Here is a 27,966-nt window from a genome sequence, read left to right on the forward strand (position 1 = left end):
CTAGTACAATAAGCATTGGTAACTTAATTCTATGAAGTTAGAGAGTAGCCTTTTATGGGAGATGATGGATCATAACTGAAATGGAATAAATGAAACCTAATGTCATTTGTGTATTTCCATTTTCAGTCAAATATCACAAAACCAACTTCAAATAAACAAGTCAACAAAGGATATTATCATATTCCTTATCTGAATATTAGGCACAATATAAAATAATTGTTACTTAACTCTGCCCAGGTAGGCTACAGGAATAAATGAAATTTTTATAAGAGTATGGGTTTCACAAAAGAAATCCCACTTGATTTCTTGATTTTTAGACTGAATCACTTTGTTCCTGCAAGTCTGAGGTGGTGACAGATGGTAATAGATGAGGTGGTTTTACTTAGTTTGTTTTTTAATTATAGAAAATTTCAAAATACACAAAGGTAGACAACTTTTACTCAGATTCAACAATTACCAAATCAGCCAATCTTATTTCATCTAACCTCCTTCCCACTCCTGCCCCCAATTAAACAACCTTCCCAACTGTTTTCCTTCAAATAAACGCTAAGGTGTTTCAAGGACTCCAATACAAGTGAGCTTCTGTTCAGTTCTGCTAACACTCAATATAAGTATCTTCAATGATAGGGAAATAGAATCCTCTGAAATAGACAAACAACCTTAAAAAATGGCATCCAAGAGACTTAATCCTTTCAACCATCAATGTCTCCTGAAGCTAACAAGTTCTATTTTTCATCTTATTTTCTCCACTAACAGTCTTCTGTAAAAGTTAAAAACAAAGAAGTCACAAACCAAACAGCAGAATAGATTAGGAGGAGGGGGGAACTGGGCACACATAAGTAAGCATAATAATGTCATGCCTTCGTTACCCTGACAATCCCATCATCACACCAGGTGTCTTACTTGATTTCCTTCACAGGCACTTTCCTCTGGAGGAGCTGCTGCACCATCCCTTTCTCTTCTGAGGGCAGCAAAATTAGTAAAGCTTCCCCATCCTCTTTATACCTAAAAAAAAAACAAAATCTCTTCCACATCGATGCAGTCTGCATTTTATATTTTAACGGTTTGATGAACAGATAATATGGAAGCAAGTTCACCTAATCTATATATATCAAAGCCTAGCGACCGACTAGCAGAACGAACAGAATGACTGGTTGACCAGTCACTATGACCCGCACTGACCACCAGGGGGCAGACAATCAACGCAGGAGCTGCCCCCTGGTGGTCACTGCGCTCCCACAGTAGGAGCTCCGCTTGGCTGACCAGGATAAGTGGCTGCTCCCACAGCAGGAGCAGCCACTAGCACAGCCGTGGGCAAACTACGGCCCGCGGGCCAGATCCGGTCCGCTTGAAATGAATAAAACTAAAAAACAAAAAGACCGTATCCTTTTATGTAATGGTGTTTACTTTGAATTTATATGAGTTCACACAAACACTCCATCCATGCTTTTGTTCCGGCCCTCCGGTCCAGTTTAAGAACCCATTCTGGCCCTCGAGTCAAAAAGTTTGCCCACCCCTGCGCTAGCAGGACCAGGGTGAGGCCGAGTCTCTGCACCTATCAAATACCTTAGACCCGTGGTTGGCAATCTGCGGCTTGCAAGCCACATGCGGCTCTTTGGCCCCTTAGGGCTCATCCTGGTCAGTGGGCTAAGCCTTAGGAGTACCCTAATTAAGTTAATAACAATTACCTACCTATATAGTTTAAGTTTAAAAAATTTGGCTCTCAAAAGAAATTTCAATCGTTGTACTGTTGATATTTGGCTCTGTTGACTAATGAGTTTGCCGACCACTGCCTTAGACAATCCAGACTCTGGCCTGCCCCCACCAGCTGATGCAGGCCCTCTAAGGTGTGTTCTAGAAAGAGCATAGGCGGATGGCAAGAGGGGACGTGACTGTGGACCCCCCGGGGAGGCTGTCCTGATGGCTGAGGATCCTGGAGCATGGCTGCCCTGAACATCCCCGATGGTGTCACTGACCTGGCATCACACATCAAGGACATTCATCAAGTGGCTTTGGTGTGAAAAGCTTTCCGCCAGGTCCCTCCAGGACACAGAACACACCATTACCCAAGACATTACCCTGAAATATCAGCTCAGTCTAATTTCCTCATTCCGCAGCCGCTCAGAGGATGGGTCCACAGCTGCTTGGCTGACCAGGATGAGCGGTGCTCCAAGGGCGGGCCAACCCCCGCAGGCTACACCCCCCAAACCAGTGCACGGATGTGTGCACCAGGCCTCTAGTCTATATATATAAAAGCCTAAGTGACCAAATGACCGAACAATCAGTCGACCAATCCCTACGACACGCACTGACCACCAGGGGGCAGACGTTCAATGCAGGAGCTGCCCCCTGGTGATCAGGGCGCTCCCACAGTGGGAGTGTTGCTCAGCTGACTATTGGGTGCCAGACGCTGGGCTCATGGCTGGAAAGCGCAGCTGTGGCATCCTGAGCCTCTCCCGCCTCCGCGGCAGCGCACTACCAAGTGGTGGCAGAGGCAGCAGGTACAGCGGGGCCAGGATGAGCAGGAGCGGCGCGGTGCCCGGCCCAGGCTCAGGCTCCTCCCTGGCCACCTGCTGCTTTGCACACTACTACATCCCTGGGGGATGTTGGACTGCCCCAAGGGGTCCTGGATTGTGACAGGGTGCAGGCCAGGCTGAGGGACCCCACCAGTGCACGATTCTGTGCACAGGGCCTCTAGTTAGTAAATATTAGGAATATCATATTTTAAAATAATTGTTGAAAGTATTACAAATATCCCCTCCCCCCCCCCATTAACACCCTCGTCAGCCCCTGCCCCTCACTCCAAGCCTTCACCAACCTATTGTCTGTGGCCATTGGTTATGCATATATGCATACAAGGTCTTTGGTTGATTATCTCCCACCCACCCAACCTCCACCACCTTCCTTCTGAGATTCTGCACTCTGTTCCATGCTTCCATGTCTCTGAATCCACTCCATTCATCAGTTTATTTTATTACTTAGATTCCACATGAGTGCAATCATGTGATACCTGTCTTTCTCTGAATGACTTATTTCACTTAGCATGATACTCTCCAGGTCTCTACATGCTGTCATGAAGTATAAGAGATCTTTTTACTGCTGCATAGTATTCCATGGTATAAATGTACCACGGCTTTTTTATCCACTCATCTACTGATGGGCACTTACTTGTGCTGTTTCCAGATCTTAGCTATTGTAAATCGTGCTGGTATGAACATAGGGGTGCATACATATATTTCTTAGAATATATTCCTAGAAGTAGGATCACTGAGGCAAATGGTAGTTCCATATTTAAATTTTTTAGGACACTCCATACAGTTTTCCACAGTGGCTACACCAATCTGCATTCCCACCAGCAGTGCACAAGGGTTTCCTTTCCTCCACATCCTCACCAGCACTTGTCATTTGTTGATTTGTTGATGGTAGCCATTCTGACAGGTGTGAGGTGATACCTCATTGTTGTTTTAATTTGCATCTCTCTGATGATCAGTGACTTTGAGTATTTTTTCATGTCTCTTGGCCATCTGTATGTCCACTTCGGAGAAGTATCTATTTAGGTCCTTCGCCCATTTTTTAATTGAATGTTTGTCTTCCTTTTGTTAAGCTGTATGAGATCCCTATATATTTTGGATATTAACCCTTTATCAGATGTATCATTGCCAAATATGTTCTCCCATACAGTGGGCTCCCTTTTCACTTTGTTGGTTTCTTTTGCTGTGCAAAAACTTTTCATTTTGATGTAGTCCCATTTGTTTATTTTCTCCTTAGTTTCCTTTGCCCTAGGACATGTATCGGTAAACATATTGCTACGAGAGATGCCTGAGATTTTGCTGCCTATGGCTTCTTCTAGGATTTTCATGGTTTCCTGACTTACATTTAAGTCTTTTATCCATTTTGAGTTTATTCTGGTGTATGGTGTAAGTTGAGGAATACCATTTTTTTTTTTTAATTTCTGTGACACCAAAAATACTGGGACTCTGAATGCCTTTTTCAAATTTTCCTCACTAGCTAGAATTCCTAGTGACTTTGTGACTATACTACAATAGAAGATCTAGATACTAAGAAACAAATCAATTAAAAAGAATTTCTTTTTAATCCTCACTCAAGGATATGTTTGGAGGGAGGGATGGGAGGGAAAAAGGGAATGAGAGAAAAAGGGAGGGAGGGAGGGAGGGAGATCAGTTGCCTCCCATTAATGTCCCAACTGGGGACTGAACCCAAAATCTCTCATGGAACAATGCTCTAACCAACTGTGCCATCTGGCCGGGGTTAAAAAGAATTTCTTAAATAGCTCTATACCTATAGCAAGGAGACAATTTCTCATTTAAGCCACTAGAATGTTGTAATAAAATTAGTCATTTAATAAACATGGAACTCAGTACATTAAGGAAATCTAATCAACTTCCTAGGGATTTGGCTACTTTGAAATGTATCTCTACCCAGAGAAAACCTTGCCTCCAATTCATGTACTTCTTCTTCTCCTTTACCTAGTAATATCTTATTTCGTGCTGTACCATAATAAATTTCTGCATAAACTGGCCAAAAGGTACCCACAGTTACTTAAGCTTCTTGTACTACTTGACTACAGATTTCGCTGATACTTTAGTGTCAGCTATTACATACAAGCAGTAAGACAGAATGTGATTGGGTATTTATGGAAATTTTTTAAAGACCCAAAAGAAAAAGTAATCGCAAAGCATTCCCTTCAGGTTTTCTTCCATAAAATAAGAAGGAAAGCTTTTACAGTTAACCAAATAAACAATTTGGTTACTGAGAAACTGTGGCAGGAATAAACTGAAGAACACAAAGAAATAGAAGATGAATATCCCTATCTTCAGTGATATAACAATCCAGTTAACTAGAAAACACGCACGCACACACGCAAAATTTAAAAAGCCCCAAAATGGTAAATGAGTGTCAAAGAACTACCACAGGCAATAAATGCCATGAACTCAGAAGTGAAAAGAGACCAGACAGACAGAAGCATAGCAGATGGACTCTGAGGTGGGCCCTGAAAACAGAAAGATAAAAGCTTAGGAATCCCAAAGGGGGAGAATGGCATGAACAAAGGAACAGAAACTGGAAAATATGAAGCAAACTTAAAGAGAAATTCAAGCAAAGCCAGTACATGTAAGTAAATAGCAGGAAAGGTTGCTAGGAAGATACATTAGAGTCTGGTTTGGTTTGGGAGAATTCTTGGATGTCTCTGTAGAGAGAGACTGAATACCATCGTATGTAAACAGAACTTTATCACTGAACACTGGAGGGAAAACTGACTTTGGTGACTTATTATTCTGTAATACAAAGACTGAAGGGCAATTTTACATCAAATATTGACTTCAAAACTCCACTTCAACACGTAAGGTGAAACTCCAGTGTAATACCTTTACAGAAGTATGTGCGAGTATATCTTTATGTGTACACAGACACTTAGAAAAGTATGAAATAAATCAAAACTGTTAAAAGTTTTAAGGTAACTGATAAATTTTTTAAAATTAGGGGCTACTATATGCCAGGCATTGAAATAGAGTGACAAAACAGACATAGTGCTGGCCGTCACAGAACTAAAAGACCACCACAGACATTCAAACCAGTGAGTTTGAGTGGTATGAGTGCCATAGCAGACATACAGGAAGCCATGAGAATTTATAATGGAAAGCTCTATTGAATGTAGTGTAGGAGTCAAGAAAACCTACCTATGGAAATGACTCTATAAGCTGAGACCTAAAGAACAATTAGAAATTAATCAAATATTATGGAGAGTCAATTTTCCAGGGGCAAAAGGCAGCAATTGAGAGAGTCAAGTTTTATCTTCTTCATGCTTATTTGCATTTACTAGGTTTTCTAATTGCATGAGTATTAAACAGGAAGAAAAAATTAAGGGTGAACATCAAGGTTTACAGTAATGAGTACGCAAAAATAGTTTATTCTTATATTATAATGTATTAATTATTGTATTACTTTTCATACGAAAAACTGTAAATGTGCTTTTGCCCCACTCTGTATTTACGCCTTTCACTAAGTATATTTCATAACTGAAAATCTAGTACCTAATACCTTCCTCATTGTATTTTAATATAGACTAGTATGACCCAAATGTTTCATCCTCATTTCCTATGAAGAAATATGAATTTAAAGCATCTCCCTTCACAGTGTTGGACTAAACTAACTCTGAAGGCAGAAATTATTACTGTATGAAGTAGTGAGGTAACAGCATGAGCAGAGACAATATCTAAGCAACATCACAACTTCTGAGACTACAAGATTTCACCAGGGACCTGGATAAGGGTCAAAAAGGACAGAGATCAGTTAATACTGGCCACTATGTAGTAGACTTACTAAAATGCCCTCAAGGCAACTAGACTGGGGGTGAAGTCGATAAAAAAACTTACTTTGTGTGGCCCAATGAACAATCAAGAAGAAGGGAGATTAGTGGGTTGAGGATAAACAGCCCTTTAACATTCTATAACCAAATGCAGAGATGGAGAGAAAAATCAATAGGCCCGCGACTCTATATAGGGCCAAACTATAGCCAAGGGTAAAGAGAAAGATCTAGAACATCAAAAAGTCATCTACTAAAGGTCTCTGATCTTTAGACTGACTCATAAACAAGAAGAATAATCTAATTATCTACATCTATCATATCTACCCATTCATGCTCCCAAGAAGAATCTGGGAGAATGAGTTATGACTAAAGTCACAAGAGGGCCATATCCAAACCTTTCAAAACTATAGCTAACAGAAAAAAAATGTATATATATATATACATATATATATATATATATATATATATATATATATATATATATATATATATATGGCTACACAAGGTTAAAACAGACCACAACACTGAAATTTAGAAGGGAAAGATTCCCAAAGGAAAATGGGGGCAAATGTCTAAAGTTGGACCCCATAAGGCAAGCATCTAATAAAGATCACCAGCCATTTTACCTATCTTACATTACACAACTTTTTCCGGAAGCAATGGAAAGCACAAATTATCTCCCACACATCAACACCCAAAAATTTCCAGTAAGCTTCTTATTTCAAAAATAAAAGCACTTTTAAAAGAAGGCATAAGCACATTTCACTTTTTTATGCTTACAAGAATAGTTTATTTACCCATGAGCTAGCTTTTAGATTTCAAAAGCAATATGCAAAGCCCAAGGCTAAGTATATATATAAAGAGAAATAAGTATTCTTCATAAGAACTACATTTGAAAACTCCATATATTAAGACAAATTATTTTAAGAGACATTCTAGGCACCATATAAAAAGCCCAGAATCTGAACCAACAAAAATCTCATTTTCACCAGCAGTATTAATGACATGCTACATTTATAGAACTCTTTAGAATTTACAGAGCTTCATTTTACATTAATTTGCCAAACTTAAAAGCAAGCAAACAATGAAAGAAACAAATAAAAAATAAAGTTCCTGAAATGACAAGGGTAGTGTCGGGGTAGCACACTAATCACTACATTTCAGAGACCTATAATTTCCAATTCATTGCTTTTTCAACTCTACCAGAATTCCTTCCAGAAAGAAGGATCTTCAATAGATTGATCACGATTTTCTGCTATCAGAAAACTACCTCTACACCCTAGAGCACACTAGTATTTCTAGCCATAATAGGAGATCCAGACCTATTGCATCCCGATGGTAATTCTTCCATTTGAAATAATGGCAATAGTTTGCCTTCTAGCCAAGAACTATTAATCCTCAATTACTCCAATTTAGATTCCCCACCACACACTCCATTCCAGTTGAGTCTGTAAATACCCTTTGATTTTGATCATCCATACCTTTACTGATATGAGGATGATCTGGCAGGGTTCACAACCACCTAGCCACCCTCACTTCTCCAAGCTTGGTTCTCCAGGTGACTAATCATAAAATATTATATTTAGAATAATTTCATTTTTATAATTTTTTAAAAATGCACAAACATATAGAAAAAATTTTCTAGGTGGTAGGGTTTGGGTGTTTTATTGTCTTGCCATAGTCTAGGATTAGTATAATGAATAAGCATTACTTTTATAATAAAACAAGTTATTAAAACCAAGTAAAAAACTGTATATGCTTTTAATAATCTACATTTTTTTTATCACTCTTACCTCGTTAACACATCCTAGTTCTACCAATATTAGCATATTTCCTTATCCTGACCATTACCTTTGAAGACATGTATGAATTTACCTTCTGCACCTAACATATACATCATTTATACCTAAAATCTGGTCACTAAATATTTGGTGCATGAACAAATGTAAACGAACCACTAGGAGTTACATTAGTACAGCGATTTTCAACCATCATGACGCAAGAATTTTTAAAACATGCAATCCCTATTTACTCAAGGGCACTGATTTCTTTTCCCTCAGATTGTCAAATAAAAAAATGACAACAGCCAACACAACAATAGCTGTTCGGTGTGAATGAATCAAAATTGTACCTATTTTTTGCTCAGATCAGCAAAAATATATATTTTTTGGTATCCCACAGAATTTTAGTAATTAGTTTCTGTGTACCATGAGATAAGAATTGCTGTATTTAGTAGAAAAAATACTGGATTTGGGGTTCAAAGAACTAATTTAAAATCCCTATTGTACTATTTATAAACCCTGGATAATGAGTCATTTTATCATTGTACATCACTTTTTTAAAAAATATATATTTTTATTGATTTCAGAGAGGAAGGGAGGGAGAGAGATATAGAAACACCCATGATGAGAGAGAATCATGGACTGGCTGCCTCCTGCACACCCCACACTTGGGATCAAGCCCACAACCCAGGCATGTGTCCCGACCAGGAATCCAACCATGACCGCCTGGTTCCTAGGTCAATGCTCAACCACTGAGCCACACTGGCCGGGCATTTTTATCACATTTTTTTATTTATAAATTACACAATTTGAATGAGATGATCTAGGTCCTTTCAAGAGCTAAAATTCTATTCCTGCAACTACTAATATACTAATCACTGTTCTCAATACAAGTCTGATCAAGAGTTAGAGAAATGGAGACAACTGTTGGTCACACTCTGCTATTCCACAGCTCTTCACTCTTTTTCCCCCTCCGTCTCCCATTCTCCCTATGCCTCGGCCTTTCCTGTGGCAACCAGCCCCAACAGTTCCTGCTACTGTGGGAGAACAGTGCAGCCAGTCATGCAGACAGCGAGCCATAGGCAGCAGAGTCCAACTGTTCTGTTACTCCTGCTCAACATGGTACAAAGGAGAGATTATTCCAAGAAAAAAAGGGGTATCTCTGACTCAGAATATCTAAAGGCTTACACTAGATTTAAAAAAGAGAAAGACAGGGAAATACCCTGGGAAAAATAAGTCATCTGCAGCTGAAGATCATGGAAACATGAACAAGTATACCACAATAGGCTCAACAATTTGACAAATGAAGTTCACCGTCAAATAACTGGAAAGAAACCAAGCTGGTTGATGTGTATTGCATAGAAAGCATCTAAAAAAATAAATAAGAACAAAGACTTATGGCATTCACAAGACAAATGTAGAAATCATTAAATACTATCAACTATCTCCAGAAGAAAATTTCTAAGACTGTTTTTAATAGATTTAGAGAGAGAAAAAAAAGAAAACCCATTTTAAAGCAGTAGTGATACCACCTAAAATTATACTTCCAGGAAACTGAGTTAGCTACAATTAACCGCATTTTACAGGAGCAGAAACTGGGGCTTAAAGAAATTAATAACTTTTCCAAGGGTATGCAGCCTTCCGATGACAGAGCCGAACCCAAGTTTCTTGACTTTTAAGGAGAGTGTTTGATCAACTATGCGATATGTGTCTCTCATAGTCCAAATAAAGAAGGAAAAAATGCATATATTTTAGTACATGATCACAAATTGTAGCAAATTAAAGCTATCTACCTTCCTTCTCCAAGGACCTGGCTTTCATGAAGTCTAGAAGCCCTGAATGAGAGGAGTAACCACTAAAGTTTATTAAGTTAAAACAGTTGCTCTGGGCACACAAAAAGAATGTGAGCTGTGTCAGAAAGACCCCAGTATAATGCCAACCCTGGTGCTTCCTGAAGAGCTTGGAGACATTTAACCTCCTAATCTCTGAGGAAGAGTTCCCTAATAAGATCTCTTTCATAAGGCTATCATAAAGGCTAAATGAGCCCATTCCTTTATTCACTCAGATATTTATTGAGTATGAGGAAGTGGCTAAGCTATAATCCAAGCATTCCCCGTGTGGATCCAGGGGAAGGGAAGTCTCCCCAGCTTCAAAAAACCCCTATATAATAAAAGAGAAACATGTAAATTGACCATCCTTTCGCTACGCTCACCAGCCAATCAGGGTGAATATGCAAATTACCCCAACAAAGATGGCGGGTTAATTTGCAAACACAGGCGCCACGAGGCGAGCAGAAGCGGGAGAGCCGGCAGCTTGGGGGGATGTGGCTCCCTTGGCTGCTCCCTCGGTCACTTCCTTGGGGGGAACATGGCTCCCTTGGTCGCTGGGCGGAGAGCAGAGCAGGAGAGCCGGAGGCTTAGGGGGCTATGGCTCCCTAGGTTGCTCCCAGTGCAGGAAACACCAGGAATTCTGGGAATAGTAGTTCTGATGGCAGCGCCAGGACTGGAAGCGGAAGCCCAGAGCGCGGGGAGCACCAGGAATGCTGGGAATCATAGTTCTGGTGGCAGACAGATCTCCTAGACCAGTGATGGCGAACCTATGACACACGTGTCAGAGGTGACACACGAACTCATTTTTTTGGTTGATTTTTCTTGGTTAAATGGCATTTAAATATATAAAATAATATCAAAAATATAAATCTTTGTTTTACTATGGTTGCAAATATCAAAAAATTTCTATATGTGACACGGCACCAGAGTTAAGTTAGGGTTTTTCAAAATGCTGACACACCGAGCTCAAAAGGTTCGCCATCACTGTCCTAGACACTAGAGCAAAGTGAGCCAAGAGCAAGTTACTGTTGCAGTGGGGGATGGAGGGAAAGCAAAGATGAAAGACATAAGTAAAATCAGAGTGTCTAGGAAAAATTAAAGGGAAGATATCCTAAAACTTCCAGGAAATCTCCACCAATGAAGCAAAGAAAAAAAAATGCCTCTCTTATTCTGTGAGCAACAAACCAAACTGAGTTGGGGGTCTCAGACAATTCGTTCATATGATTGCAAAGACAGACAGAAACTCCCGGATTGGAGAGGGCTCCCCACCCAGGGCTCCCCACCCACCCCACCCCCCCGTAAATAAATAAAAAGCAATATAGTCAGATCTCCTCATAAACATACCAATGACAGGCCTGCTTGGGAACAAACCTGGCAAATTTGCTAGTGTGAGAGTAGTCCTCAACTATGAGATGCTATTAACAGGATGTACCAGGTTTGTTGACAGTCTATGGATTCAAGAGGTAGGTCATGACGGTCAGCCTTGTAACCGAGTATACCAATGACCCTTCTGTGTAAGTGATAAGCCATACATATCGCTTAGAGACTCTGAGGTTAATCTGGGCCAGAGCACACCCTGATGTGCAAGAATGGACCTGTGCACCTGTGTTGAAAGCCCCAGATCTTTTCCTGCCTCATATATACCTTGTGATTATCTTTATCCTTGAAATCATTAAAGTTTGATATTAGGTGTATTAAGCAGTTTCCAATAATCCATGCCTCCTGGTATTCACACCCTCGTACTCACCTCACCCCCTACACTTAATTGTGCTAATTTGTGTAACCCTAGGATACTACAGATACGATGGAGTGTGACTCCCGAGTCCAAGTCATAAAAGACATTGTGGTTTCCATCTTACTCTCCGTTCCCTCTCATTTGCTCTCTCTGATGAGCCAGCTGCTATGTTGTGAGGAAACCCTATGAAGAGGATGACCACGTAGAGAGGAACTGAGAGGCACCTCTGACCAGTCAGTAAGAAAATGATCCTGGCAACAAGCTCGGAAAGGGGTCCATCTCCAGTTGAATCTGAAAGTGCTGTGTGACACCTTGACTGTAGCCCAACAACAACAACAACAAAAGATGAAACTAAATTTTAATAGATTAAGAACATGTGATTAACCAATAGCCAGAAGACCCAGATGACCCACAGAAACCGTAACACACAGTTCTTGCTTTAAGTCACTAAATTGTAGGATAATTTGTACAGCTAATTAATATATTAGGTAAGATCTCTAATTCATGCATCTGATTTGAGAAACTAATTGTGTTATCTCAAGTGTCCACTCTGCAAGCCCTGTGCTAGGCACTCAGAGTACATCAGTTAAGTAGACAACCTGACTTGCCTTTATAAAGCTTATATTTTAGTAAAGAGAACAAAAAGCAAATAATAAATATAAGTTAATGCTCTAATATATTTAAAAGTGTTAAGTGCTATGAAAAAAAATAAGAACCAGGTAAGAAGGAGAGGTTAGGGCAGGGTAAGACAGCCAGCCATGTGGACACTTAAGGAAAAAGCATTCCAGAGAAACATAATATAATGGTCTAAGACAAAAACATGCCTGGCATGTAGGAGAAACAACAAGACCAGTGTGGAGCATAGGATAATAGGAACTGGGGTTGGAAGGGGGTTGCACAGTATAAGCCCAGAAAGCCGCTGGCTTTTACTCTTGAGTGAAATGAGAAGCCATCAGAGGAGCAAAATGATCTTACTTGTGTTTTAAAAGGATCACTCTGCCTGCTGTGTTGAGGACAGACAGCAGGAGAGCAAGGGGGAAGTGTCTGGGAAATAACAGATTCCTAAGAAATATCAGCCCCTTTACCTACCTTGATAGCTAGACTGGTCATACTCTTCCTTATCTCCCTAATGCTTCTTTGATGCAAAATAATGGATTGATTTTGTCCTCCTTTTTCTAAGCTTTAAATTTCAGATACCAATAGACAAAGGCAGAAGGCCATGTAAGGAAGGACCAGCCTCTATAAAGGTAGAGTGGGCTGAAGATAATCTCTGTAAAGTCTAAACTAGAGGAATGAAAGAATTTTCACTAGCAAATGTTGTACCTATCTTAAACCTAAGGTACACATAGTAAGCTTCAGTAAATTAATACTCATGGAAATTGTCTTCTCACTTTTATTATTTCAATTTACAAACCAATTAAAGACATTTAAAATTTTTTCTTCATTATCTGTTCTATAAAGTACCAGTATTTTCCAAAAAACAGCCATCATAAACTCTTCACAAGTTATGTTAAAAATTTAAACCACTTTCCATCTGTATATTTGCTGCCGCTGATCTCAACTATTGCCCATGAGTGTGCAATGCAAAGAACTGTCCTCTGCTGTCCCCTAGTGGGCCCACCTAAATCACTTCCCACAAAATCTGAGAGCCACAAAACAGCCAAGATAACTAAAGTGGAGCTGGAATATTGCAGGACTGTACTGCTACTCTGGAAAACAAAACAGTTACATATATATATATATATATATAGATAGATAGATAGATAGATAGACTCCTATCAACTCCCAATTCCTTATATATAAAGTTACATGAAGTGCCACCTTTTACCCACAGATCCTCATTCTCCAAAATGAAAGCATTTTGAAAGTGAGGAGTATCTGATGTATACCTATTTTCTATTCCCAAATGTTTATTTTCAACTGGGCTTTTTGTAAGTGGAAGAGCCTAATTTTGTGAGTACCAAACACTGCAAGCCCTAAAGATAATCACATTTAAGACGGAGAAAGTATACCAGGATACAGTTTTATAAAACAAGATTTGGATCCCTTGCCTCATTTGTTTCTAAAGGAGATTAACCACTATGTTAAAAGGGGTATGGATGATTAAGGGAAACAGAGGGAAATTTTTCTCAATTGCTAAAGAGCAAAAGAATTTTAGACAGGTGAATAAATTAAAAATTAGAATAAGTACTTCAAGGCAACAAGTACCTGAATCATCCTTTTCACTTAGCTAAAACACAGAAAGGAAAAAGAAAACTCATTTTCCCAAACTTTAGTTATTTTGCCACAAAGCACTAAGTTCATTTATCTATATTCATATGTCATCGTTCAACTCCAAAAGCAAATGCTATCTGGCAACCTGGTTTTAATTACAGCATATACACAGGATTTTAATTAATTTCAAATTTTAATTTAGCCTTTATTCAATTCAATTATCCAGGGCTCATGGCATGAGAAATTTTCTAATTATCTCTAAACCCATTAATGGCAACTTTTAAATGGCAATTTAGTCAATTTTTATTAAACTGACAAAGAAAAATAAGCATTACATATCCTAAACCTTTCCACTCACTATACACCTAAAAGTGTCAATTCAAAGTATTTTTAATTGGTTATGAAGGATCAAACAGGCTTGTACTTTAAAAATTAATGACCACAATAGAAATTGCATTATAATATAGTTTTTCAAATTAGTATTCTCTCTCTTAAAATACAATCAATTGTGATGCTGTTCTACCTCCTCCGCAGCTCCACAGTCATTAAGACCAATTTCATGTTCACTATGGCATGTTCAACTACATAACATTTTTTTATTTTTCTTTTTTTTTTTATTGATTTCAGAGAGTGAGGGAGAGGGAGAGTGCAATAGAAACATCAATGACAAGAATCACTAATTGGCTGTCTCCTGCACACCCTCTACTGGGGATCTAGCCCACAACCCGGCATGTGCCCTGACCGGGAATTGAACCATGACCTCCTGGTTCATAGGTCAACACTCAACCACTGAGCCACACCAGCCAGGCTCAACTACATACTTTTTTTTTTTTAATATATTTTATTGATTTTTTACAGAGAGGAAGGGAGAGGGACAGAGAGTCAGAAACATCGTCGAGAGAGAAACATCGACCAGCCGCCTCCCGCACACTCCCCACCGGGGATGTGCCCACAAACCAAGGCACATGCCCCTGACAGGAATCGAACCCGGGACCTTTCAGTCCGCAGGCCCACACTCTATCCACTGAGCCAAACCTGTTAGGGCAACTACATACATTTTTAACAACTTCTCCAGGAAATAAGAATCTGGAAATATTTGCCCTTCATCAACGTTTTCCTGATACACTAAAATGTCCAATAATCTTCATATAGGAAGAATAATTTCAAAACATTGCTAAATGTATTCTATAAAGGAATTAGTTTGCCTTGCCCATGTCAACACTAATGGCACATCTAAAAGCCTGCTTACTCCTGGTCCAATATGCTAGTGAGAGACCAGACCCAACTTTATCTACCTAAAGGCCCACAAGACCACAAAATGCAAGTGTGTACATGAGTACCTGTACAAAATCATACTTATTACACATTCGTTGAGAATTAAACAATAGAGAAACATTCATTCCAACAATCACAACTAAAAACTTCTGAAAATCTCACTATGAAAGATAATCTGAACATGTACCCAATGCATCAGAGACACTGAAACACAATGTACCTTCTCATAAAATGGAAAACAAGGTGCTATTCTACCTAGGTCACATTTACTTAGATCTTATTTTAAAAAAAAAAAAAAATGTTGTCATTCTAAGGTAAGTTTGTCTAAATGTAGAAAGACATCATACACAGAACCCAGTTCTAACCCCATTGCTTATTCAAATTATCTAACTGCAATAAAATGACATACTTTGAACCCTCTAATACATAAATCCTATTTATAAAAAGTGTTACCTTTCACTCTTATACCATGCTCTCTCTTCATGGTGGTCAAAAGAAAAGCACTTAAGTGAGGAGACCTTGACTAAAGTCCATGTTTAAGAGCCCACGGGCTAAAATTGAACCAACTGAAAAATGTTTGAACCTACTTCTTAGGCTGTAGAAGAATATGAAAAACCTTCACTTAAGCTGAAACAAACAACAGAATCAAACAAAAAGATAAAATTTCGTTAAAGCCATGAGAACTGTGGACACAAAGAAATGTACAAGTAAACACCAAAGGGACCTCATAGATAAACAAGGGACAGAAGACAATTGGGCCACTTGCTAAAGGAGATGCAGGGCAAATGGAAGAGCAAACTGCTGGAGAATGAGTCTCCACTTAGATGAGTATTCCAATCTTGGTCTAAAGACCCTGCCATCCCTGGGGAATCACTGGAAGTTCGTAGCTTAAAATTCTGAAGTGACTGTTGTTCCAGGTAGTATCTCTTCCATCATGAAACATCAATGTCTCATTGACGTCCACATTATAAATACTCACTTATCCAGTTTTGATGAGAAAGAAAGTGGTAACAAAATGGAAAACCAAAAAAATAGTCCATCTGTGGCTAATCATAATTAACCATAACTCTATTATGGTTATTATTTTGGCTGTTTCCAATTCTTAACCATCACAAATATCAGTAAAATGAACATGTTGACTGAAACTTTTTCCTTCTCCCTATTTTCTTAAGATCAATTTCTGGATATGGAGTTACTGAGTCAAAAGGAAGAACTCTAAGACTTTTGATAAGGATTACAAAATGCTATCCAGAAAGATGCTAACCGTTTACAGTTCTACCAGCAGCATACATATCCCAACTTCACTGCAACCTCAATAGCAATGACATTTGTTATTCTTTTCATTCATTCAGATACCTTTCTATGCCATTTACTCCCAAATGATTATGACTTTGCTATATTCTCTTCCAGATAGTCTCCCCACCACTTGTTAGCACTTGTTCATTTTACTGATATTTGTGATGATTAAGAATTGGAAACAGCGAAAATAATAACCACAATAGGGTTATGATTCATTATGATTAGCCACAGATAGACTATTTCTTTGGTTTTCCATTTTGTTGCCACTTCTTTCTCATCAAAACTGGTTAAGCGAATATTTATAATGTGGACGTCAATGAGACATTGATGTTTCATGATGGAAGAGACACTAACTGGAACAGTCACTTCAGATTTTTAAGCCACCAACTTTTAGTGGTGCTTTTATTGGGGAGGAAGGGGGACATATTTGAAAAAGGGAGTAATTGGGAGTAGCCTCCAGCAATGTCTAATTTCCACACTAGGGGAGAAAAAAGAAAGAGAAATCTACATCTCAAAACCACCTTGCCTCTTCAGGCCAATACCATAGAAAGTAAGAGTACAGATCTAGACTAGAGAAGTCAGACTACCTGGATTAGAATCCTGGGGCTGTGCGCCCTCAAAAAATTATTTAACTGCTCAAAGAGTTTCCTCCTCTGAAAATAGATATTAAATAACAGTCTGATACCTCACTGAGGGTTCATTAGGATTCAGAGAGATGATGTTCAGTGAGCAGTTCTTGTAAAAAGTTTAGTAAGTAAACAAAGTTAGAAAAAAAAACTAAAATAAGATTTTCTTTGATTTTTCACAGCAGTAATCAAGTCTCATCTATATTGACTTGCAACAGCTGACCAGATGTTCTCAAACTACACCATAAAAATGCCCAACTATACTCACTTACCTGAATTCTTTGTCTGCATTTCAGGGAGCATAGTTTTTTATTTAGATAGCACCAAAAGCAAAGAAATGGGCCAGCACACTTACCTGGCAGTTCTACCTGCACGGTGAATATATGTGTTGGCATCTTCAGGACAATCAAACTGAAGAACCCAATTCACAGCTGGGAAATCTGTACAGAAGGAATGTCAAGGTAGAAAATCAGTTTCAAGATCTGCCCTGCTGCACTATTTTGATTTTACAATATTGCTTGCTAGGACTTTCTGTCACATTAAACTGATAGCTATAATCTGCAGACTCTTAAAAATAAAGTTAATTGCATGAACCAAGAGATAATAAACACTTCTTTGACAAAGTGAGCTAAAATTAATGACAGTGTTTGAATGTGAAAATTATTTATCTTACACAGCAGAGACAGACAGCTTTGTGTTACACAAATAATGAAATATCCTGATATTTAATAACCTAAAAGAACCAGTTCTCATGGCCTCCTAGTGAACCATAAAACTGGTTTCTTTTTTTTTATATAGTTTTATTGCTTAAAGTATTACAAAGAATATTACATATGTCTCCTTTTTTTCCCCGCCCTTGACAATCCCCTGGCCTCCCCTACTCCCCAGTGTCTTATGTCCATTGGTTATGCTTATATGCATGCATACAAGTCCTTCGGTTGATCTCTTACCCTCCCCTCCTGCCCCCAAACCCTCCCCGGCCTTCCCGCTGTAGTTTGACAGTCTGTTCGAGGCTGCTCTGCTTCTGTATCTATTTTTGTTCATAAGTTTATAATGGTCTTTATTATCCATAAATGAGTGAGATCATGTGGTAACTGGTTTCTAGATTTAAATAAAGGTTTACTTTTCCTGGTATTCCCATCTCCATTCGAATTAAGTCCCTCTCCCAATTTCCTGGCAATAATTACTCCATATATATTTCTGGCTACATAAGTTTCCATTCATTTCCAGAGATCCTGTTCTCAACTCCTTAATGCTCATTCTCTTACTATCTTTAGTCATTTAGAAACTTTGCTATGAGGTTTTCAGACTACCTTCTATAGTAGAGGAAAGGACTGCGCACTTTAAAAAAAGATGGGAATAACAGGGTAAAGAGGTAACAAAAGGAAATCTTTAGCCCAGCCGATGTGGCTCAGTGGTTGAGTGTGGACCCATGAACCAGAAGGTCACAGTTCAATTCCCAGTCAGGGCAAATACCTGAGATGGATTCGGGTTCAATCCCTAGTAGGGGGCGTGCAGGAGGCAGCTAATCAATGATTCTTTCTCATCATTGATGCTTCTATCCCTTTCTCCCTTTCCCTCCCTCTCTCTGAAATTAACAAAAATATATTTTTTTAAAGCAAATCTTGAGATAATTTCTAAACTTGACAAATTAAGAATCGACAAGATTATTACTTCAAAATATAAAACTAAATGTCAAAAGAAGAAATAGCAGACTGAAATAATTGCTTTTGAAGTGAAGAGGGGTAGAGTAGGGACTGGTTTGTCTCATAACTCATTTTTACCCATATGCATATGTTGCTCATTAAAAAAGTAAAATAATTTAGAAAAAGTTAAGAATAAAATAAAGTTTAAAAAAGATACTGGTGTATTCTAAAGAAATTCTTGAACATTTACATAAGAATAGAGCTTCAGATTATTCATTGCACCTCTTTGGAATAAAAACATAAACTTAAATGTCCTTTACTCCAGGAATGGAAAAATTCATGCTATGACATACTCTACAAAATACACTGGATCTTTGCACATTAACATGGGAAGACTTTAAAAGCAAGTCATAGACTAGTTTGTTTAATATTATTAATGCAAAGTTTTTAAACACCTAAGAAAGTACATGCTATTTATGAATACATTCATCTAAACTTTTTAAAATAAACTAGAACAAAGGTTCTCGACATTTTTTGTGCTGTATCTGAAGCCTACAGACCCTTTAAAAAAAATTCTTTATTCTTGAAAGGTATTACATATGTCACCTTTTTCCCCCATTGGCCCCCTCCACTCCCCCCCCACCCCACCAGGTCTTCACCGCCCCAGTGTCTGTGTTATGGACCCTTTTTTAATGTATAAAGTAAAACGTTTAGGACTACAAAAGAAAAATTATAATAAAACAAACATTTTTATTAAAATTTTAATATTGTACTATGTATACTTATTTACTAACATATTAAGTAACAACCTAGTTGTGGGTCTGATAACCACCATAATTACAAAATAAAAGAGGGTTAACAATATTTCAAGATATCTGCAAAACCTGTAATGAAAAATATTTCAACCTAGAATTCTATTCCCATCCCAACTGTCATTCAAAAATAGGACACTGAGCCACCCTGGGGTGGCTCAATTGGTTAGTGCATTGTCCCATACATCAAAAGGTTGCAGGTTTGATTACTGGTCAGGGTACATACCTAGGTTTTGAGTTCAATCCAAGGAAGCAACCCATCGATGTTTCTCATATCCACGTTTCCCTCTCTCTCTCTTTTCCTTCCTCTCTCTCTAAAAACAATCAATAAATAAAAATATATCCTCAGGCGAGGATTAAAGAAAAAAAAAAAAGAACAGGACACAGATAATGCAATGACTCAAAAAATTTACCTCCCATGCACCCTTTCTTTGCTTTTTTTTTTTTTTTAATATATTTTATTGATTTTACAGAGAGGAAGGGAGAGGGATAGAGAGTTAAAACATCGATGGGAGAGAAATATCGATCAGCTACCTCCTGCACACTCCCTACCGGGGATGTGCCCACAACCAAGGTACATGCCCTTGACCAGAATCGAACCTGGGACCCTTCAGTCCACAGCCCGACACTCTATCCACCGAGCCAAACCTGTTAGGGCATGCACCCTTTTCTTAGAAAGCTATTAGAGAATGAAATTTAAAAAGAATAAATCAAGAAAGATCTGGAAAGAGAATTCCCGATGGCAAATGTGCATCAAGCTTATGAAGCAACCATTTAGATTAGAGCTGGAGACAAAAGACTCCCAGAGAAAGTTTCAAGGGGAAAAAAAACAGACTGTTTTTGAACTGCTAGACAATTAGGCATGTGACATCTATTGGAACGTTTGAGAAACATTAGAACTGGGAAACAAAACTAAGCAAATTTTAATTACTAATTCAAAGAAAAACACAAATGAAAGCACAAAAAGAAGACAATCATACTACGCTACTTCCCTGACCACACTACAGTCAAAACAATGCAAATGCAAAATGCTCATTTTACCAAGTCGTGATATAACAACATAGCCTAGAGAGCTTTAAAAACACAGATACTTATCTAACTACCTCGTTACACGGGGATAAACTAATATGATGTCTTGAGCTATCCTTTCAAGTACTCCAAGAGAAAAAAAGAGACAGGAGGAAAAGGAATCATGAGAAAGACAGTTACTTAAAGTGGGTAGTATATGCCGAAACCGGTTTGGCTCAGTGGATAGAGCATCGGCCTGCGGACTGAGGGGTCCCAGGTTCGATTCCGGTCAAGGGCATGTACCTGGGTTGCGGGCACATCCCCAGTGGGAGATGTGCAGGAGGCGGCTGATCGGTGTTTCTCTCCCATCGATGTTTCTAACTCTCTCTCTCCCTTCCTCTCTGTAAAAAATCAATAAAATATATTTTTAAAAAAAAAGAAAAGTGGGTAGTATATGACCGTATAGTAGACCTATTCTCTTTGTATGTTTAAAATTTGCCATAATAATTAACACAGCAAAACAAAGTGATTCAAGAATTCAAATTACCACCTATTTATTCTCATCTCATTTATTCTCATCTCTAGTTTTCCCATAATTATTTCCATACCTCATTCAACCTTCACAAAGCTACCAATGTATACCACAGTAGCTTTTTGAAGGTTTACAAATCTATACTAATAAATCTATACTAATCTATACAAATCTATACTAATAAAAGGGTAATATGCTAAATAGACTGGGAGACCTTCCAGGAGACCTTCTGGACAAAGCCATGGTGGCGGGGCCGAGGTAGAGGCGGTGAGGGGCCAAGAGGGGAGGGCAGTTGTGGGTGATCAGGCCAGCGGGGGGGGGGGGGGGGGGCAGTTGGAGGTGAGCAGGCCTGCAAGGGGGGGGGGGGGGGGAAGGGGGCAGTTGGGGGTGAGCAGGCCAGCAGGCAGAGTGGTTAGGGGCAATCAGGCAGGCAGGCAAGTGTTAGGAGCCAGCAGTCCCAGATTGCGAGAGGGATGTCTGACTACCGGTTTAGGCCCACAGGGATCGGGCCTAAACCGGCAGTCGGACATCCCTCGAGGGGTCCCAGATTGGAGAGGGTGCAGGCTGGGCTGAGAGACACCCCCCTCCCCCGCACCAATTTTGTGCACCAGGCCACTAGTATTAAATATGATTTTAAAATAAAAACTATAAAGCTTGCTGAAAAGATGGACTTTACTGATTTTCCTTGTTAAATAAGTTGTAATATTTATTAAGTTTTCAGTTTCAAAAAACAGGACAATTTTTTAATATCTTTAAAACTTTCATTCTTTGATTTTGTAGGCTCCTCAGGATTTTATGCTATCGCTATTATCATAAAACAGTAAGAGCACAAAGATGAAATATTACAAAAAATCTTCACTGATGTATATTCTTCATGCTAATTATCTTAGTTACCAATTCACTTGTTTTTCTCTTATAAGACAGCCCAATTATTTGAATCAAACTATTTGAATACCCAGAATCTACGCATTTATAAGTAAATCATATTTCCCATGATCATAGAATCTTTTCTCCAAAGCCTTCTTACCCAGTCCCCTGGCTGCAATATCAGTAGCAAACAGTACTGCAGCTCTCTTGCGAACAAATTCATTATAGACTTCCATTCTTCTCATCTGCTGCTGTCGACCATGCAGAGCAAGGATAGATATACCAGGACGTAGCCGGCAAAACACTCGAAACAGATACTGAACCTAGGCATTAACAGAAAAATGAGTTTAATACATCTGGATAGCAGCAGCAAAGTAAGTTCACAAAAGGAACAGCAAAAATGTATTAAGGAACACGATTAAATATATAGAGAGCAGAGAAAGGGATATGTAGTAGAGTTACGGTGTTAAAGCATTTTTCCTCACGTTATTCCCTAAAACAATTCTGGGGGGGGGGGGGTGCTCCCCTTACCTTTTAAAGTTTATAGCTTATATTTTTGCAAATTTAATTGGTTGCAAAGAACGTAATTTCTGATATATTGTAAATATTAATATTTTTAAGTAAATACTTAAAACTTCTTATAAATGTACCCAATAGATTCTAAATAGCAGAGCAATTTGATACCCACTATCAATTATTTTTAACATATGTCAAAATAATGAAGAGACGCCTGGCCGATGTGGCTCACTGGTTGAGCATCAACCTATGGACCAGGAGGTCACAGTTCAATTCCCAATCAGGGCATATGCCTGGGTTTCAGACTTGATCCCCAGTGGGGGCCATGCAGGAGGCAGCCAATCAATGATTCTCTCTCATCATTGATGTTTCTATCTCTCTCTCCCTCTCCCGTTATATCTGAAATAAACAAAAAATATATTTTAAAACATAATATTGAGAGTATGCATTGTGAGAGACAGCCCCTCAATTTTGCTGCAAACCAAAACAGCTCTAAAAAAAATTAAGTCTTAAAAAAATAAAAGATTATGGGGCAGCAGGCGACTGGGGGAAGGGAGGGAGTACCAGGCCGCAACCACTAGGGACCCTACCAGTGCTTGAATTTTGTGCACTGAGCCTCTAGTCTTATATAATAAAAGCCTGAAATGCAAAAAAAAATAATAATAAATAAATAAATAAATAAATAAATAAAAGATTAAAAACACAATGTGAAGAAACTTGTTTAACAAAAAGAAATTTTACATCATTTCTTTTCCTCCGTGAACTCTTATTTCTTGACTCCACAGAATTTTATCTTTACAGCTTTATGCCTGAAAGTCTTTTGAAGACTTTATCAAAATTTATTATTTTCTACAACCAATCTATGTATATCAGTTTTAACATTTAAAATTTCCTGTGGCCATAAAGATGTATTAAAATTTTTCTTTCTGGATTAAATAAACTATTACTATAATCATTATTAGTACAGAAATGACCAAAACAAGAAATGCTAGAATTTGATTTTTAAAAACTGTTAGACATAAAAAAAATTTATTGTTGTAAGATGTTGGACATACAACAGTAGATGTTATTACGTCTCTTAATTTATGGGACTAAATAGAGCTGATTGTTATAGTTTTACTACTTGTCTTTATCTTATGTATTCATAAGTGAATACTATTGATTGCTAGATGCAGGTAGAGTACAGCATCACTTAATTTCTATTTTCTCTTTATAATGTAGGTACTAAGAAAATCTTATCACAAAAATATAGGAAATGGACTGAAATGAACTTTAACTCTCTGAACTCTTATAAAAATCTGAAAGGAGACTTGACTTTGGATGGTGAATACAATAAATATGCAGATTACGTATGAAACAATTGTACTCCTGAAATCTATATAATTTTATTAACCAGCTAGTGGCCCAGTGCTCGGATTCATGCACACTGAAAGGAAATTAATTAGAAGAAATATTTTAATATTGCTACTCGTCCTTTCTCTATAATAGAGGTGTCAACCAAATTCATGACTGACAATGACAGATCAAAACACATGCATGCGATTGGCGCCAGCAAGAGCTTTACATGCATCGCGCATGCGCTAATCAACTTAGCCTTTTGTATATACAGTGGGGGCTTGACTTACGAGTTTAATTCGTTCCGTGATGGAGCTCATAACTCAAATTACTCGTATGTCACATCAACAGTGAACAAGTGAGACACGTGATGCTGGGCTGATGTTGTGGCGTTCACTGTGACGTTCACTGCGCCAACTAGCGGTGGGGTAACTGAAGCCGGCTCATAACCCAAATTTTAGCTTGCAACTCAAAGCAAAATATCGGCCGAGAGCTCATATCTCGAAAAACTCGTTAGTCGGGACACTCGTAAGTCAAGGCCCCACTGTATAGAATAAACTTGTTTAATTAGACCTGCTTTCTGATGTAGCTAAACTTTTTCCAGCCCAGTGAAGCACCCCAACTTCTCTTTCAGGTAATTGTCAGCAACACAGCAGTAAATATCAACACAAAGCAGATTATTATTGTAGATCACGCAGGGAGAACAAAGGGTAAAATATTTAACTGTAGCAGTGTTTGACTATATTCTGCGCAGTGAGAAAACCTGAAGTCATTTTCAAGTTCCACCATTTCTTACTTCTTTTCAGTTGGGCGAAGTTTCTAAGCTTTCTAAATGTGTTTTCCGGCTAATGAAAAGAAAAGAAAATAGGATTCTACCGAGTCTCCTATCTACCTACTCCAGGACTTCTGTTAGGATCAAATGAGATGAGGCACGGGAAAACGCTTCACAGACATTTGGTTAAAGCAGCCGTGGGCAAACTACGGCCCGCGGGCCGGATCCGGCCCGTTTGAAATGAATAAAACTATTGAAAAAAAAGACCGTACCCTTTTATGTAATGATGTTTACTTTGAATTTATATTAGTTCACACAAACACTCCATCCATGCTTTTGTTCCGGCCCTCCGGTCCAGCTTAAGAACCCATTGTGGCCCTCGAGTCAAAAAGTTTGCCCACCCCTGGGTTAAAGTGTAAAATGTTTGCACCTGGCTATAAAGCAAGTCATGTTCCTGGGCTGAAGAAACTGCAAGGAGGCTAGTAGTTGCTAGGGAGAAGAAGTCAGGCATTGCTACGTGACATCATTACCCGGTGCCCATAGTGACTGTTTCCAGGCTGGGCTGTGGGCCGCATTTAGTGCCATAGGGTCTTGGCAGTGTTGGCTGCAATTTGGTGGGCTGTCGCTCTGGGATGATGGCGGGGCCTGTGTCCCACTTGGGGGAAGCCGAGTGTTGCTTTGTCTGCACCAGGTTTGTGCTGCCGTTTCTTTGTAAATGGCTAGTGTGCGTCACGGCAGCTCCTGCGTTGAGCATCTGCCCCCTGGTGGTCAGTGCACATCATAGTGACCGGTCAGACAGTTGGAGGGACACTTAGCATATAAGCTTTTTATACATGTAGATATCACTCTAATAAATTCAATATAAAGGTAAAAAATTTGCAAAATCATGACAGATAAAATTTATAGTAATCTAGCACCTAATAACTCCATTTAAGTCTCCCTTCAAATTTTGTTCAAAATAAAGAATGGGAAACCACCTGAACTTTGAAATGACCTGTTACCTTATTAGAGTCACTGACTTTCTGAGTAGCTACCCTGGTGCCAAAAAGGCTCTCTGACCATGAGACAATGAATCAATAAGATTAAGGATAGAAGGACATAAGCCTTTCTTTTGTAAAGTTTTTAAAAGAACTACCATGGCCCTATCGGGTTTGGCTCAGTGGAGAGAGCATTGGCCAGCGGACTTAAAGGTCCTGGATTTGATTCCGGTCAAGGGCACATGCCTGGGTTGCGGGCTTGATCCCCAGTAGGGAGGTGTCCAGGAGGCAGCCAATCAATGATTCTCTCTCATCATTGATGTTTCTCTCACCCTCTCCCTTCCTCTCTGAAATCAATAAAAAATGTATATAATAAAAAATAAGTAAAAAAAAGAACAACCATGAAAAGGAAATGGGAAATGAGAACCTGCAGACCACAGAGGCCCCCACAGGCAAGTCAATCTGAGAGAAGTACATATGGAAATTGAGGTATAAATTGAGATCATGAAAACTTTCTGCAATCTGTCTCTCTCAAATCAAGACTGACCTTGAATTCCCACTATTGAAAAAACTCGCTGAGGTGGAGGACATATCCTATATAATAAAGAGGTAATATGCAAATTGACCCTCACTCCATTACACCATCACAAGATGGCTGCGCCCACAGCGGAGGCAGGGTTCCCACAACGAGCGATGAGCAGGGACCTGAGGCTGTGCCCCCCGCCGGGTGGGGCTTGACAGGGGACCTGAAGCTGCGCCCCCAGCCCCAGGCCAGGGGACCTGAGGCCACATCCCCTGCTCTGGGCTGGGAGACCTCAGGCCACACCCCTGCCTTGGCGAAGGGCCAGTGGACCTCAGGCTGTGCCCCCCACCCAGAAGGGCTTGACGGGGTTGGGGCCAGCCGGGTCTGGGTCTCACACGATTTCAAGGTGCACATGGGTGGGCGGGGACCTGACCCTGGGTCCCACGGCGTGTCCCAGACTCTGACAGGAGGAAGATTTTCATATACATTTTACTCATTTTCTTTCATCTCTGACACTTCTATTATAAAGGGCAAATAGCAATATTAAAATATTTCCTCTAATTAATTCCCTTTTAATGTGCACAAATTTCATACACCGGGCCACTGGTATAGAATAAAGCCATATAGGTTCTAAGTAAGGAATTTATATTTAATTCTAAAATTTATAGAAAAATTCTTAGAAGGTTTGCAGCAAGGCAGTGACATATTCCAGTTTCCATTTTCCAAAGATCATCATTGCTATAGTGTGGAATAACTATAGGAAAGAGAGTAAAGAAATGGAGAGACCAAACAGGTTCAGAGTAAAGTGCAGCATGAGGGGTGGTGAGAATGGCAGCGCTAATGAGAGTTATCAATAGACTGAATATGGATAGACGGACAAAAATTAAGAATTCAGGGTGTGTTTGGAGGAGGTAAAGGAAGGTATTGGAGGAAAATGGTGATGGACAGAGACTTGACTTAGGGTGGTGAACACAAAACACAATGTACAAATGATGTGTTTTAAAATTGTGCATCTAAAACCTATATAATTTTGTTAACCAGTATCACCTGAATAAATATAATAAAAAGGGGGAAAAAAACAAGTGATGTATTGAGATGAGAAAGCAAACCTTAGAGAAAGAAAATTTTAAATTGTTTTTCCTATGTTAAATTTGAGATGCCCTTTAGACATGCAATTGGAAATACCTAGTAATCAAGTTTGAGATGTGGATTTGGCAGCTGCCAGAATACTGATGGTATTTAAAGCATGGAATTGAAGAGGTTACCTAGAAAGAGTATAGATGGAAAAGCAGCAGGGAAGGGTAGAGGACAGAGATTGGAAGCACTTTAACCTGCAGTGGAAGGCAAAAGAGAGCCAGCAAGGAAGGTTAACAGAGCAGTCAGAGGCAAGGGGAAAACATGTTAGTGTGGAGTCACAGAAGTCTAAAGAAGTGTTTCAAGAAGGAGAGAATGCTCAACTGTATTACTATGCTTCTAAGAGGTCAAATAAGTAAAGACTAATGACTGGCCACCCACTTTGGTAGGCTGTGCCTTTTAAAGGGGCCAACTCTGGAGGACTGAGGAGAGAAGAGGAGATGAGACAGTGATGCTGAGTGGAGAGATAAATCGTTAAAAGAGATTGCTGTGAAGAAGAGCAGAAAATAGAGGCAGTAATTGTAAAGGGATATGAGCTTTGTATTTTATTCTTAATCTGGGCAATATTCAAGACGAACAAGGAGACAAGAAAACATAGGACAGAGGACATCTGCAGTAATAAAAGCCTTGTGCAGAGAGAGGATAGGGAGCACCAGTAGAGGATTAGTCATAGATACTTCATCCACTGTGATGAAAGGGAAAGCAGAGTGTTATGGAGTAAAATTTTAAATATAAACTCTAAATTTATTTTCTTATATAT

The 27,966-nt window shown here is 39.1% G+C and overlaps 1 protein-coding gene across 1 annotated transcript in view; it reads right to left on the reverse strand.

Moving 5' to 3' along the window:
• The window catches only part of DDX10 (DEAD-box helicase 10), a 252,096-nt gene that overhangs the window by 199,344 nt on the left and 24,786 nt on the right, over positions 1 to 27,966 (reverse strand). Inside the window, exons 8-10 of the mRNA XM_081098779.1 lie at positions 22,110 to 22,272; positions 17,440 to 17,524; positions 904 to 1,005 (exon numbers count right to left, since the gene is read on the reverse strand). Of these exons, the coding sequence (XP_080954905.1) occupies positions 904 to 1,005; positions 17,440 to 17,524; positions 22,110 to 22,272 (350 nt within the window). The remainder of the gene's footprint in view (positions 1 to 903; positions 1,006 to 17,439; positions 17,525 to 22,109; positions 22,273 to 27,966) is intronic.

Source organism: Myotis nattereri (assembly GCF_964212035.1).
Source record: "Myotis nattereri genome assembly, chromosome: 9".
NCBI lineage: Eukaryota > Metazoa > Chordata > Mammalia > Chiroptera > Vespertilionidae > Myotis > Myotis nattereri.